At 41.9% G+C, this 13,955-nt stretch overlaps 1 protein-coding gene across 2 annotated transcripts in view; it reads right to left on the bottom strand.

Moving 5' to 3' along the window:
* The window catches only part of vps13c (vacuolar protein sorting 13 homolog C), a 387,651-nt gene that overhangs the window by 96,584 nt on the left and 277,112 nt on the right, over positions 1-13,955 (bottom strand). For both annotated transcript variants that reach the window (XM_063070973.1, XM_063070975.1), the window contains exons 61-63: positions 10,132-10,296; positions 9,204-9,332; positions 6,451-6,584 (exon numbers count right to left, since the gene is read on the bottom strand). In XM_063070973.1, coding sequence (XP_062927043.1) covers positions 6,451-6,584; positions 9,204-9,332; positions 10,132-10,296 — 428 coding nt within the window. The remainder of the gene's footprint in view (positions 1-6,450; positions 6,585-9,203; positions 9,333-10,131; positions 10,297-13,955) is intronic.

Raw genomic sequence — 13,955 nt, forward strand, 5'->3', positions numbered from 1 at the left:
AATCTTTTTTAAGCTTGGTTCAATGTCACCTACACTGAGCCCCCGAGGAGAGCTGCTTAAGTGACCTGCACCCTGGTCATCTCTGAGGCTGAAGTATGCAGGTGTTTCCAATGGGTGGACAGTCGCGAGGCTACGGGACCAAACGGCCTCCCAGGGCAGGTACTCAGGATGTGCGCAGCACAACTGACAGGTGTGTTTACAGACATTTTTAATCTCTCCCTCTCCTGCTTCAAAACATCCACAATTGAGTGCCCTCTTGCTTCAAAACATCCACCATTGTTCCTGTACCTAAAAAGACCAAGGTAACATGTCTGAACAACTGGTGTCCTGTCGCACTCACCTCAATAATAAGCAAATGCTTTGAGAGGCTGGTCAAGGACTTCTACTGCAGCTTGCTACCACCATGTTGGGCTCCCTCCAATGCGCCTTCTGACACAACCGATCGACAGATGATGTAACAGCCACAGCTCTACAAACCGTCCTTATACATCTGGAGAAGAAGGATACTTATGTGAGAATGCTGTTCTTGGACTACAGATCAGCATTCAACACCATAATTCCTTCTAGGGCAGACAGGAAGCTCAGAGACCTTGGCCTTCACCATGCCTTGTGCAGCTGGATCCTGGACTTCCTGTCAGATCGTCAGCAGGTGGTAAGACTGGGCTCCCTCACCTCTGCACCTCAACACAGGAGCCCCTCAGGGCTGTGTCCTAAGCCCCCTCCTTTACTCTCTGTATACCCATGACTGTGTCACCACCCACATCTCCAATCTGCTAATAAAATTTGCTGGCAATACTATACTGATTGGCCTTATCTCAAATAATAATGAGGCAGCCTACAGAGAAGAAGTCATCACCCTGACACAGTGATGTCAAGAGAACAACCTCTCCCTCAATGTCACAAAAACAAAGGAGCTGTTTGTGGACTTCAGGAGGAATGAAGACAGGCTAACCCCTATTGACATCAATGGATCTGGGGTTCAGAGGGTGAACAACTTTAAGTTCCTCGGCATACACATCATTGAGGATCTCACGTGGTCTGTACCTACCAGCTGTGTGGTGAAAAAAACACAACAGTACCTCTTTCACTTCAGACGGTTGAAGAAGTTTGGCATGAGTCCCCAAATCCTGAGGACTTTCTACAGGGGCACAATTGAGAGCACCCTGACTGGCTGCATTACTGCCTGGTATGGGAACTGTAATTGCCTCAACCACAGGACTCTGCAGAGAGTGGTGCGGACAGCCCAGCACATCTGTAGATGTGAACTTCCCGCCATTCAGGACATTTACAGAGATAGGTGCTTAAAAAGGGCTTGAAGGATAATTGGGGACCCGAGTCACCCCAACCACAAACTGTTCCTGCTGCTACCATCTGAGAAATGGTACCGCAGCATTAAAGCCAGGACCAACAGGCTCCGGGACAGCTTCTTCCACCAGGCCATCGGACTGCTTAATTCACGCTGATACATTGCATTTTATGCTACACTGACTGTCCTGCTGTACATATTACTTATTACAAATTACAGGTGCACATTCCTTTATCCGAAATTCTGAAATCCAAAAAGCTCCAAAAACCGAAGTTGTTTTCGCCAACAGCTGACGTCACTCAGGTGTGACGTGGCAGCACTAGCAGAGGCCGCCAGACGTCAGTTGCGGCTCAGCGCTCGTACTGGTTACATGTGCATTTGTTGTTCGCTGATATTTTGTGTTCATTGTTGACTTTGTGTTTAATTTCACTGTGAAAATGTCAAAAAGAGCTGGAGATACCCCTACAGGTAACAATGAGATAAAGAGAAGGAAGCATCTATCATTATCAATAATGCAAAAAGTAGAATTATTACAGAAGCTTGATCGTGGTGTGTCTGTGCGGCGTCTTACTGAAGAAAATAGTGTCAGAACTACCACTGTATATGATTTAAATAAACAGAAAGACAAGTTACTGAAGTTTGATAGTGACAGTGACGTTCTACATTTATTCCAATAAGTCATTTACCATGTGTTTGATTCAGTTGGTTTGAAGCTGTATATTTTCATGTTTTATTGAATGTTTTTGTTGGAAATAAAATTTTTTCTTGTCATTATTCTCTAAACAATACAGTATAACAACTATTTACATAGCATTTACATTGTATTAAGTATTATAAGTAATCCAGAGATGATTTAAAGTATATGGGAGGATGTGTGTAGGTTTGGTGCGCCGCCGGGTCCTAAAGTCCAGCACACTGAGACAGGTTAAATAAGGGACTTGAGCATATGTGTTTTTTGGTATCGGGAGTGGGGGGGGGGGGGGGATCTGAAATCCAAAAAAATCTGAATTCCGAAATGCAACTGGCCCCAAGCATATCGGATAAGGGATTGTGGACCTATACTAAAAATTGTACATTACACATTTAGACAGAGACGTAATGGAAAGATTTTTACTCCTCATGTATGTGAAAGATGTAAGAAATAAATTCAATTCAATTCAGTTCATTAAATCTGTATGTACCCTGATAAGGCCACAAGAATTTTAAACTGTACATTTCAATGAGATCACCTTCTATCACGCTATATCTTCTCATCCATTTACTGGAAAAGTTCCCAGAGGAAAAACCAATCACCATCACAGCAACAGGTAGCAAGTATGAAAAACTGGACATCACCAGGGCCTGAAATGATCCATGCCTATTGGCTGAAGAAACTAACAGCATTACATACACGGCTGGCAGCTCAAATGAACCAGCTGCTTGAAACAGGCTCTCAACCCTAACTAGCTAACTCAAGGAAGGACAGTACTCATAACAAAGGATCCTCACAAGGGAGCAACACCATCAAACTACCGGTCTATAGCTTGCCTGTCAACAACATGGAAGGTCCTATCAGGCATCATAGCCACCAAGCTGAATGAACATGTGTGCAAATTCCAGGGCTCTGCTCAGAGGTGGATTGGTAAAAGAACCAGAGGCTGTTAAGCACCAACTACTGGTAGACAAAGCAGTCGTGCAAGTCTCCAAAACCAGGCAAACCAACCTAAGCACCGCGTGAATCAACTACCAGAAAGCATAATGACATGCCCTACACATGGATACTGGACTGCCCGTCTCTGTACAAGATCAACAAGGCAATAACGACCTTCATCAAGAACAATTGTCCATTGCAGGACAACGTTGGAAATTATCTCAAAGCCAATAGCACAAGTGACTATTAGATGTAGAATATACCAGGGTGATGCACTTTCCCCACCGCTGTTCTGCATAGGCTTGAATCTCCTCAGCCAGATCATCTCAAATAGTGGATATGGTTACAGGTTCAAGATTGGAGTGACCATCAGCCACCTGCTGTACCTGGATGATATCAAGCTGTATGCCAGAAATGAAAGAGACATTGATTCACTCACCCACCTGACAAGGGTGTACAGCAGAGACATCGGGATGTCATTTGGACTGGAAATACAGCCAGATGGTAGTGAAAAGAGGCAAACTCATCAAGACTGAGGGAGTCGAACTACCTAAAGACCACATGCCAGATGTACAGGACAGCTACAGATAGGCATGGAAGCCACAATGAGGACAAAAGGAAGACTGCAACACCCAAGTACCTCCAAAGAGTAAGACAGGTCCTAAAAAGCCAGCTGAATAGGAAAAACAAGATCAGAGCCATCAACACATTCACCCTACCAGTCATAAGATACCCAGCTACAATAGTGTGCTGGCCAAGGAACGAACTGGAAACTGCTGACATCAAGACCCGGAAACTACAAACAACACATGGAGGATTCATTCCAAAGTCTAATGTTAAGCGAATGTACACCCACCAGAATAAAGGAGGACGGGGACTTGGAAGTGTCAAGGCCACAGTCCTTGAAGTGGAAGTACAGGTTAATAGAGTGGGAGCAGAATTAAGAATTGAGATGTTATGTTGCAATTTTACGATTAATTTGTTGCAATTGGGAGTACTGAGTGCTGACCTGGTCACCACTGAAGGATATGATTGTACTAGAGAGTGCAGAAGAGATATTTCTTGGATCAGAGAGATTGGATAGGTCAGCATTGTATTCCCTGGAGTGAAATATATAAAGTTACGAGGCATAGATATGGGGTAGACAGTCAATATCTTGTCCCTTGGTAGAGGTATCAAAAATAAGAGGGCTTACTTTTAAGGTAAGAGGTAGGGGGTTTAAAAAGAACCTTAGAGGTGAGCTTTTCTTTATTTTCTGGAATTCATTACCAAAGGTGGGGGTGGAATCAGATACAATTACACTTAAACAGGCAAGTGCATAGAAGGATGTGGTCCTAATGCAGGCAAATAGAATTAGTGTAGAGATGGTCAAAAAGGTCAGCATGGATGTCGTGCTCCAAAAGAGTCTGTTTCTTGACATGTAACTGTGGCTCTATTACTTACAGAAGTTATTTTTCCACCGTAGCAATCAGGGCAATACTAGGCACGGACAGAAACATTGTACTAAGTTTTCCAATACAGGTGTCCCCTGCTTTTCGAACTTTCGCTTTATGAAACCTCACTGTTACGAAAGACCTACATTAGTACCCTGTTTTCGCTTTCAGGTGGTGTTTTTCACTGTTACAAAAAAAAAAGCAGCGTGCGACCCAAGCAGCCGCTTTCCCCTGGCTTCGGAACTGCATTCTCGCCGGCATTCCTTAAACACGTGCCTGTGAGCAGCCATTTGCAAGATGAGTTCTATGGTATCGGAAAAGCATATAAGAGCTCGAAAGGGTGTTACACTTAGCGTAAAACTAGACATAATTAAGCGTTTCGATCGTGGTGAACGAAGTAAGGACAAAGTGAGTTTGACTTGTGGAAGCTGACAAACATGATGTTGAAGAGGTTTTGGCATCCCATGACCAAGAACTGACAGATGAATAGCTGATGTTCCCTTTTGAAAGGGTACGTCGGTTTTGGGGATATTTGGAGGATGGTTTGAGTCCTTATTAAAGAACTGTGTGATAGAAAAATGCACGAGGCTCAGCAGTCAAGCAAGCCTTCCACATTAGCCACAGCAGACGACGAACCTCGACCTTCGACATCGAGGCGGGCAGAGATAGAAGAAGATGAGCTGCCTGCTCTAATGGAAACAGAGGATGACGAGATGACACCCCGGTGTCCCACCACCCCAATCCCCAGGCCATGGACAGATACCGATTCGCGAAGAATGCAACGGTAGCTGGGAGGCACACAGCACATCTTTAAGAAAAAAGCCGAAATCAACATATTAATTAATTTGCTGCCACCGACACGTAATTGTCGGCCCAGATCAGAGACGACGCAATCGGAAATCGGCACTGATCTGGGCCAACAATTACGTGCCGGGCAGCACCTAATTAATTAGCATGTTTGTTTCGGTTTTTTTCTTAAAGATGTGCTGGGTGCCTTCCGGCTACCTTGGATCCCTGCGTGCTTCGTGGCAATGTATCATTCAGCGGCCTGGAGGGTGGGGGCCACTGCACCACCCAAACTCCAACTCAGCCTAACACACCACCATCAGTGTGTTTGGCGCTGTCTTCCCAATTCCGGTAAGTGATACTCCACCGTACATACATTATTTCTACTTTATAAAGGTTGTGTATTTTTACGTGTTATTTGGTATGATTTGGCAGCTTCATAGCTTAAGGGTTACTGGAGAGCGCTTGTGCGGTGTTTTTCCCAACAGCGCTTGCATGAGATTTTCTGCCGACGGCGCTTGCGTGAGATTTTCGCTACAGAGAACAGTTCAGTAATGATTGTGGGGAAGTATTTCTACTTTATATAGGCTGTGTATTTATCATATCATTCCTGCTTTTACTATATGTTACTGTTATTTTAGGTTTTGTGTGTTATTTGGCATGATTTGGTAGGTTATTTTTTGTCTGCGAACGCTCACAGAATTTTCCCATATAAATAAATGGTAATTGCTTCTTCGCTTTACGACATTTCGGCTTACGAACCGTTTCATAGGAACGCTCTACCTTTGGATGGCGGAGGAAACCTGTAATTTCACTCAGTCTTTTCAATTACAAATTTAGTTTCACATGTTTTCTGGGTACACATTCAGAAAATCTAGACTCAATGGAAGAAGGGTGATAAAAAGTCCTGATGAAAGGTCTCAGCCCAAAACATCGACTGTTTATTCCTTTCCATGGATGCTGCCTGACTTGCTGCATTCCTCCAGCATTTTGTGTATTTTTCTCAATGGAAGAAGCTGTTTTAGGAACAGCTTCTTCCCCTCTGCCATCAGATTTCTGAACCTGAACCTGAACCTCCTATTCCTCTAATGCACTATTATTTATTTATTGTAACTTACAGTAATTTCTATATTTCTTGCACTGCCCTGCTGCCAGAAAACAATGAATTTCATGTCATACCTCAGTGACAATAAACCTGACTCTGATTCCGTAATGGCTGTAACTGATTATGTACCACATTGTCATTTGCTTATATTTACTGCAGTTTTGAAAAATTACGCGCAGATTTTACAGACCTTTGCTTGAAGCGGAACTTCAGTGCTGCAGTAGAATTAATGATGAGAGCAGGTGCAGCACCTTCATAGTAGTCTGTGAAAGTGATCACTGTGGCATGCTCTGCAACATTCACATCCACTATAACTCCACCATACTGCCAAAGCAAAAACTGTGTCAGATTATTTCATTCTAAAATAACTGCAAAACTTGTACAGATTTTGTATCCAAAATGAGTTGTATAGAAAAAAATACTCAAAGAAGCTTGGTAATATTTACAAGATGAAAGATGCATCATACACTGGAGAGAGATCGAGAATTTTGTCCTGCAACTAATGATATTTGCAATTTTTACTCTTTTCACTTGCTAATTAAAATCACAATTCTTATTCAGTTTAATTGGTCTATTAATCCTGCTGCTTAGAAGGTCACAAATTGTGTTCTCATTTCTGTGCATTACATTGCACGTTAATTGACAATGCAGGTTCATGTCTGTAAATGTTGACCAATCTAAGAAAATCATAAAAATATTTAGAGAATATGGTTACTCTTGGATTATATGATGGACATAATGAATAACATCAATCATGACATCAGTGTATAAAGAACACAACACATATAGCTGCAGGTAGGCATAAAGTGTCAAGAATTGCCTCTAAAATCTTGCTGCTTTTATTCCATTATTTTTTCAAGTTTTGTTCCTGCTCTTATTACAACTTCAGGGTAGCAAGATGGCACAACCAGTACAACTGCTGTCTAATAGCTCTTGTAACTCAAGTTCAATCCTGATCTCTGGTGCTGGATGCATGGGCTTTGCACCTTCTACCTGTGATTTTGCACCACTGGGTGCACCATCTTCCTCCTACATCCCACAGAATGTATGAGGTTTGTTGGCCTACTGGCTACCATAACTTGCTCCTGATGTTTAGACTGAGTGGAAGAAACTGGTAATCATATAAACTGCAGATGCTGGATATCTGAAATAAAAATAGTAAACCCTGAAATACTCAGCAGTGAGTGGCATCTCACTACAACCTGACCTGTGAGTATTTGCAGCATTTTGTTTTTAGGTAAAATCTGGGAATGAGGTGAGAATAACACTGGACAGTGTAAATGGATGAGCCCTTTTCTGTGTTACATGACTATGAGGTGTTACAGTTGCTATCAAACTCATGTTTTTCTCTCATCACACTGTGAGATGACAAAAAATTATTTATTCTCTCTCTCTCTCTCCCTTCTACAACCTCCTGTGATGGTTGCCAACTGCTAACCTTCTGACTAGTCTGTCATTCCCTTCCCACAGGGTCAGCGATTATGTACAGAAACTGATCTCTTTGCCTGCCCATCTATACTAATCCCATTTACTAGGACTTGGTCTTCTGAAATCTTGGCAATTCAACATAGAATGTTACAACTCTTTGCCCACGATGTTGTCCCAAGCTTTTAATCTACTCTCTCATGCTCATCTGATTACTGATTAAATGTAATGCTGCTATTACACCTTCAAGCAACGTTCTCCAACTTATCCTCTGTGAAAGAAACTTATTCTCAGATTTTCTCTAAATGTATTACCTTTCAATCTAACCTATGCCCTCTTTTAATTTTCTAATATTGATAGGAATTATTTAAGGTTGCCCAAGAGGGTTTATTGAAGCAGTAGGTAGAGTGTTCTATAGCGAGGGGTTGCACAAGACCTTATCTTATGGAATGAGAATGGGTAAAGGATTGAGATATCTGTGTAGGAACCCTTTGGAAACAGCAATCATTGCTCAGTAAGCTACAAGGCGCTCATGGAAAAAGATTAGGTTGGTGATAAAGCACTAATCTGGTGCAGGTGGATTTCAACAACTAATAGACTGGGACAGCTGCTAACGGAAAATAACATCTGATAAACGGGAGGCACTTAAAAGCAAAATGGTCAGAGCTGACAATCATCAAGTGCAAAGAAGGTAAGTTGAACTAATCCTAGTTAACAAAGGATATGAAAAATTTGATCAGATGAATCAAGAAAGCAGATATCAGGTATGGGAAGTTGAATCTTTGAGGTTTTCAGGGGTTATAAGCAAGAACCTCAGAAAGAAATTAAGAGGACAAGAAGAAGCCTTTGTCTCCACAAGGACAGCATGACAGTCTCTTTGACAAATGTCACGGCCAGATGCAGTGCAGATTTATAGGGAATGGTAGGGATGAAGCTTGTATCTATCTATCATGTGTTGCCTTGCTCACTACCTACTATAAGCATGTTCTAGCAGCTCTGTCCTTCACAGCTTACCTAATTCAGTCAGAGGTGTTGCCTCAGAGATGGACTCGGTGCTGGCTACTGAACCCATGCCCCTTACAAGTTGTGGTACTTTTCAAATGTTTTTCCAAAGTACAGTGACCATGCCTTGCTACTGCCAGATGGTTGGTCAGGTTTTGTTTCTTTTGTGCTCTAACGTAGCAGTCACAGTACACCTGAGTGGACTGTAAATCTTTTCACTTTGAGCTGGTAGCTTCTTATAATCTAGACTGTTAAAGATGGCAAATCTCCTCCTCTGAAGAAAACCAGTGCTGGATAACTTCATACAAAAATTCAGCATCAATGTACAGTATATATATTTTATTTTTAATTCCAGATTATTAACTGAGACCACAACCTCTGGACAATTCCCGGTCCAGTAACTTCAACCAATCAACCAGCACCATACCTGTTTTTTTTCACACCTGATTCTATATTACCAAGATCCAAGTGCTGTCATTAATGCGCATATAAACAACAGCGAATATACAGACCTACCACATAGTCAAGCTTCAGCAATGTGCCATTGTCTTGCTTGTTATAGAAGATTGATTTTGATGTCAGTTCAGACCCAACTACTCTGACACAAAGCTTGTTTGATGCGGTTTCAGGCCAGAAAGGAAGACACTGCAATAAAATTACAGAAATGTTAGTGGCCACTAAGCATAAGGAACTATTTAATAACACATCTGGGTTTTTAAATATCAACATGAAACAGGGGCCACGAGTTATTTGTGTCAAACATAACCCAAAACAATCTTCTCCATCATAAACAGCTAAAATAATAACAAAGAATTAAAACCACCTTCAACAACAGACATATGCAGTCATCTGGAAAGTGCCACATTTGAAGTTTTCTGATGTTACAGAATCTAGACTGTCAAAGCCCATGACAGTTTAGTTAAGGGAAGCACTGGAAGATGTTACTCCCATGTTCAATAAATAGAAGTACTGCAGGAACAGATCAATCTGTTCAACCTCAGCAATGGAAAACAGTTAACACTGCAGATATTGAAATGTGAAACAAAATCAGTAATGCTGGTAGAATAGTAAAGCAGCATGTGTGGAAGAGGACTCAGTAAACATTGCAGGGCAAAGATTCTTCATCAGAACTGAAAGTAGGCAGGATGGTCTCTATAATGGAGGAGCTACAAAGAGAGGCTGGGACTGCATTTTCTAAAGAAGACTGAATGAAGATCTGACAAATATAAAATAATGAGGGTTCTAAACAGAGATGGTAGTGGGGAGCTGTAGATGGATACCGGACTAGAAGGGAAGAGAATTTGTCTTAAATATGCTCTACCAGCACAGTAATCTGAATATCACTGGCAATGCAATATGCTAGGAATTTTATGCTGTTACAATAGATTTTATTGTTCAAATGGGTGGCACAAGCATATTGAAAAACTGAAATCCCGCACTCTACCTCTGTTGCTGAAATGTAAATCCATTTACCACCTTCCGACAAGGCACAAAACTGCTCTTCTCCAACCTCCAGCTCATACGAAGACTTATTGACCAACGTGTAGAATGGAGTTAAGGTGACAACCTTCGTCATGTTGAAACTGCTCATTTTAATGGCTACTCCAATCTGTAGTTCAGAAAAAAAATTTGATATTAACTGTCAAGTTTACACACTTTGATGTACAAAATGCCATGTAATTTTTTTTAAGTTGTTTCCAACGAAGGACCAGCAATATACTGAGCTTGAAAGTAAAGGAAAATTAACATTATACTTCTTAACAAGGGAAGATGAAAACTTTATTTCTGACTTTACCAAATCCCTTAACAGGCCCTCACAAGACAGGCTAGGCCACATCAGCTAGCCAAATGAATATAAAGGTGGCTTGGTGGAAGGAATCAGAGGGGAGTGAAGGGTTGTATTTTTTTTCCCCAAACCAGCGGCCGTGGCCAGTGCTGTGCCATTAGGATTGGTGCTAAGTCCCATGTTATTCGTCGGATAAATCAGTGACTTGGATGAGAAATATGGGGACTGGAGGTGAAGCTCAACACACTTGGGGTCATCTAAGATGCTGAAAGTATCATAGATAGGAGCTTTAGCAACGTGATTGTACCCAAGACACAAGGTACAGGTATAAAGTAATTTAGTACTTGTATTTAAGAAGGGTGGTAAAGGAAAACCTGGGAATAGTAACTCTATGGTAGGTTAAGTTACTGAAGAGGATTCTGAGGGATAAGATGTGCATACATCTGGAAAGACAAATATATATTGATTTGTATCTTATTTATTATTTATATACTCCTTGTTGTAGCTGTAAATGGATTATTCCTATGTCACTCTGTCAGACACGCCCACATGGGAGGATTTCACATATTGTACATTCAGTGTTGTCAATAAAGTGCAGTTGAATAGCCTGCCTGCCTGCTGATGCACTGAATTTGCAGCCTATGTTCTTGTTCGCATATATCTGTGGAAGGTGTCCAGGAACTTGTCGGCCTGAACTGTCTATGCTCGATGCTAACTGTACGCACCGAGGCTGAGCTGAGACCTAGCCAGAGTTGCTAGGCAACACCTTTGAGCTACACCCAAAAGTGGATACATTGTAGTAATCTGTGGGCCACTGGCCTCGGGGAGCGCACAGACACAGCAGAGAAGTCAAAGGAGTCAATCAAACTCTCAGGCTGCAATAATCTGTGCGCCACTGGCCTGGGGGAGTGCACAGACACAACAGAGATGTCAGTCAAACTTGCAGGCTGCAATAATCTGTGGGCCACTGGCTTGGGGAAGTGCACAGACACAGCAGAGAAGTCAGTCAAACTCACAGGTTGTAATAATCTGTGGGCCCAAACTGTAATAATCTGTTGGCCACTGGCCTGGGAAATGCACCGACACAGCAGAGAAGTCAGTCAAACTCTCTGGGAGAATAAAAAAGATTTTTGTAGTACAAATAAAATACTAAACAAAGAAAAAGGAAAATTATGCAAATATCTGCAGTATGTACATCTACTTACCTAATAAAGCCCTCCACCCTGAGATATTTGATTTCACTAAACCAGGGGGCTGTGAGAAATGGCTCAGACTCTTTAAGAGATTTAGCATTGCAAGCAATCTCACTCAGGCTTCAGAAGAGCATCAACTAAGCAAACTACAGCATAGGTTACAAAGCAGATGACATCAAGGATTAGGGCTGACAGATCCTCATAAAAAGGAGTACAAAACAGTGCAGGGCAAAGTTAAAGACTATTTCACAGGAAAGTGAAATGTGACATTCGAGAGGGCAAAGTTCCACTTCAGAAAACAGGAGCCAAATGAAAGTGTAAGTGAGTTCATCTCAGCATTGTATGTCCTGTCAGAACACTGTACATATGGAAATATGAGAGACGAGCTCATTAGAGACAGGATTTGTGTTGGGTTACTTGAAACAAAATTGTCACAGAGACTTCAGTTACAGGTAAATCTCACACTAGAGAAAGCTATTACTATGATCAGGCAGAGTGAGAATGTCACCCAGGCATAAAAACAATGTTGAGGTAAAGCTAGAAATTGTACAAAAAGAAGGCTACAAACAAGGTGCACTCTAAAAGACTACAGAAAGAGATGACAATAGAGTTCAGCTCAAACAAACAGACAAGCAAAACAAAGAGCAAGTAAAATGTCCATCTGCAGTAGATTCAGCAAGTCTCCATTCCACATTGAAGAGCTCTGTCCAGTAAAAGAAGTGAAATGCCTCTAAAGCAACAGAATTGCAGTAGAGTCAAGAACAGTATTTCAGGTCAAAGACATCCACGATACAGAAGAGTGTCCAGATTCTAGATTCAAATAGACAAGGCTAATGTACTATGGTTCAGTTGCAAAATGAGGCAGTGATGTTCAAAATGGACACTGGGGCATATGTTACAGCCATTCCCAAATGTCTGTTCACAAAACTGGCAAAGAAAACAGGCTAAACCCTACAAAGAATATGCTCATAGGCCTAGAGAAACACAAGTTCAGTGTGAAAGGAATACTTCCATCTGTAAAAATGAGAAACAGTTAAAAGATGATGTCCATGCTGTTCAAAATCTCTTTTTATAACTACTGTGTTGACATGCCATTGAGAAGCTGAACCTCACTGTAAGGATAGATTCGCTAAATAATGTTCAGAGGCAGCAGATGTACCCGGAGTTGCTCACAGGCCTGAGGGTACTGAAAAAAAGAGCATCTTATCCAACTGAGGCTAGGATTGACGCCCTACTCTCTGACCACAGCAAGGCACTTACCATTCCCATTGATGATAAAGTCAAAGTTGAACTTGAGAGAATGGAGATGCTTGACATCATAACTAGAATGAATGGATTTATTGACTGATGTCTGGGCATTGTTTCTGATCCCAAACCAGATGACACAGTGAGGATTTGCACTGATCTAACAAAACTGAATAAAGCAGTGAGATGGGAGAAGTTTATTCCGTCCTCTATTGAGCACACACGGGGTATGCTGGGTGGAGCAAAGTTCTTCTCCAAACTAGATGCAAACTCAGGGGCTGGCAGATCCGTTTAGCTCCTGAGTCACAGAAGCTCCCAATCTTTATCACACCATATGGATGCTATGCCTTCAAGAGACTCCCTTTTTGCGTTTCATCAACCCTTGAACTCTTTCAGATGGTGGGCAGGAGACTGAGCATAAGCCTGTCTGTTCTTCCTTCCCTTCTCTAACCTCACTTACTGGATTTAGTTTACTTTACTGTTGCCAAACAATTGATACTACAGCGTACAATCATCACAGCGATATTTGATTCTGCACTTCACACTCCCTGGATTACAAATCAATAGTAAATATTAAAAATTTAAATTATAAATCATAAATAGAAAAGGGAAAGTAAGGCAGTGCAAAAAAAAACCGAGAGGCAGGTCCGGATATTTGGAGGGTACGGCTCAGATCTGGGTCAGGATCCGTTCAGCAGTCTTATCACAGTTGGAAAGAAGCTGTTCCCAAATCTGGCCGTACGAGTCTTCAAGCTCCTGAGCTTTCTCCCCGAGGGAAGAGGGACAAAAAGTGTGTTGGCTGGGTGGGTCGTGTCCTTGATTATCTCGGCAGCACTGCTCCGACAGCATGCGGTGTAAAGTGAGTCCAAGGACAGAAGATTGGTTTGTGTGATGTGCTGCGCTGTGTTCACGATCTTCTGCAGCTTCTTCCAGTCTTGGATAGGACAACTTCCATACCAGGTTGTGATGCACCCTAGAAGAGTGCATCTATAAAAAATTAATAAGGGTTTTAGGGGACAGGCCAAATTTCTTTAGCTTTCTCAG

This window comes from Mobula hypostoma, chromosome 18 (genome assembly GCF_963921235.1).
Source record: "Mobula hypostoma chromosome 18, sMobHyp1.1, whole genome shotgun sequence".
NCBI classification, from domain to species: Eukaryota; Metazoa; Chordata; class Chondrichthyes; order Myliobatiformes; family Myliobatidae; genus Mobula; species Mobula hypostoma.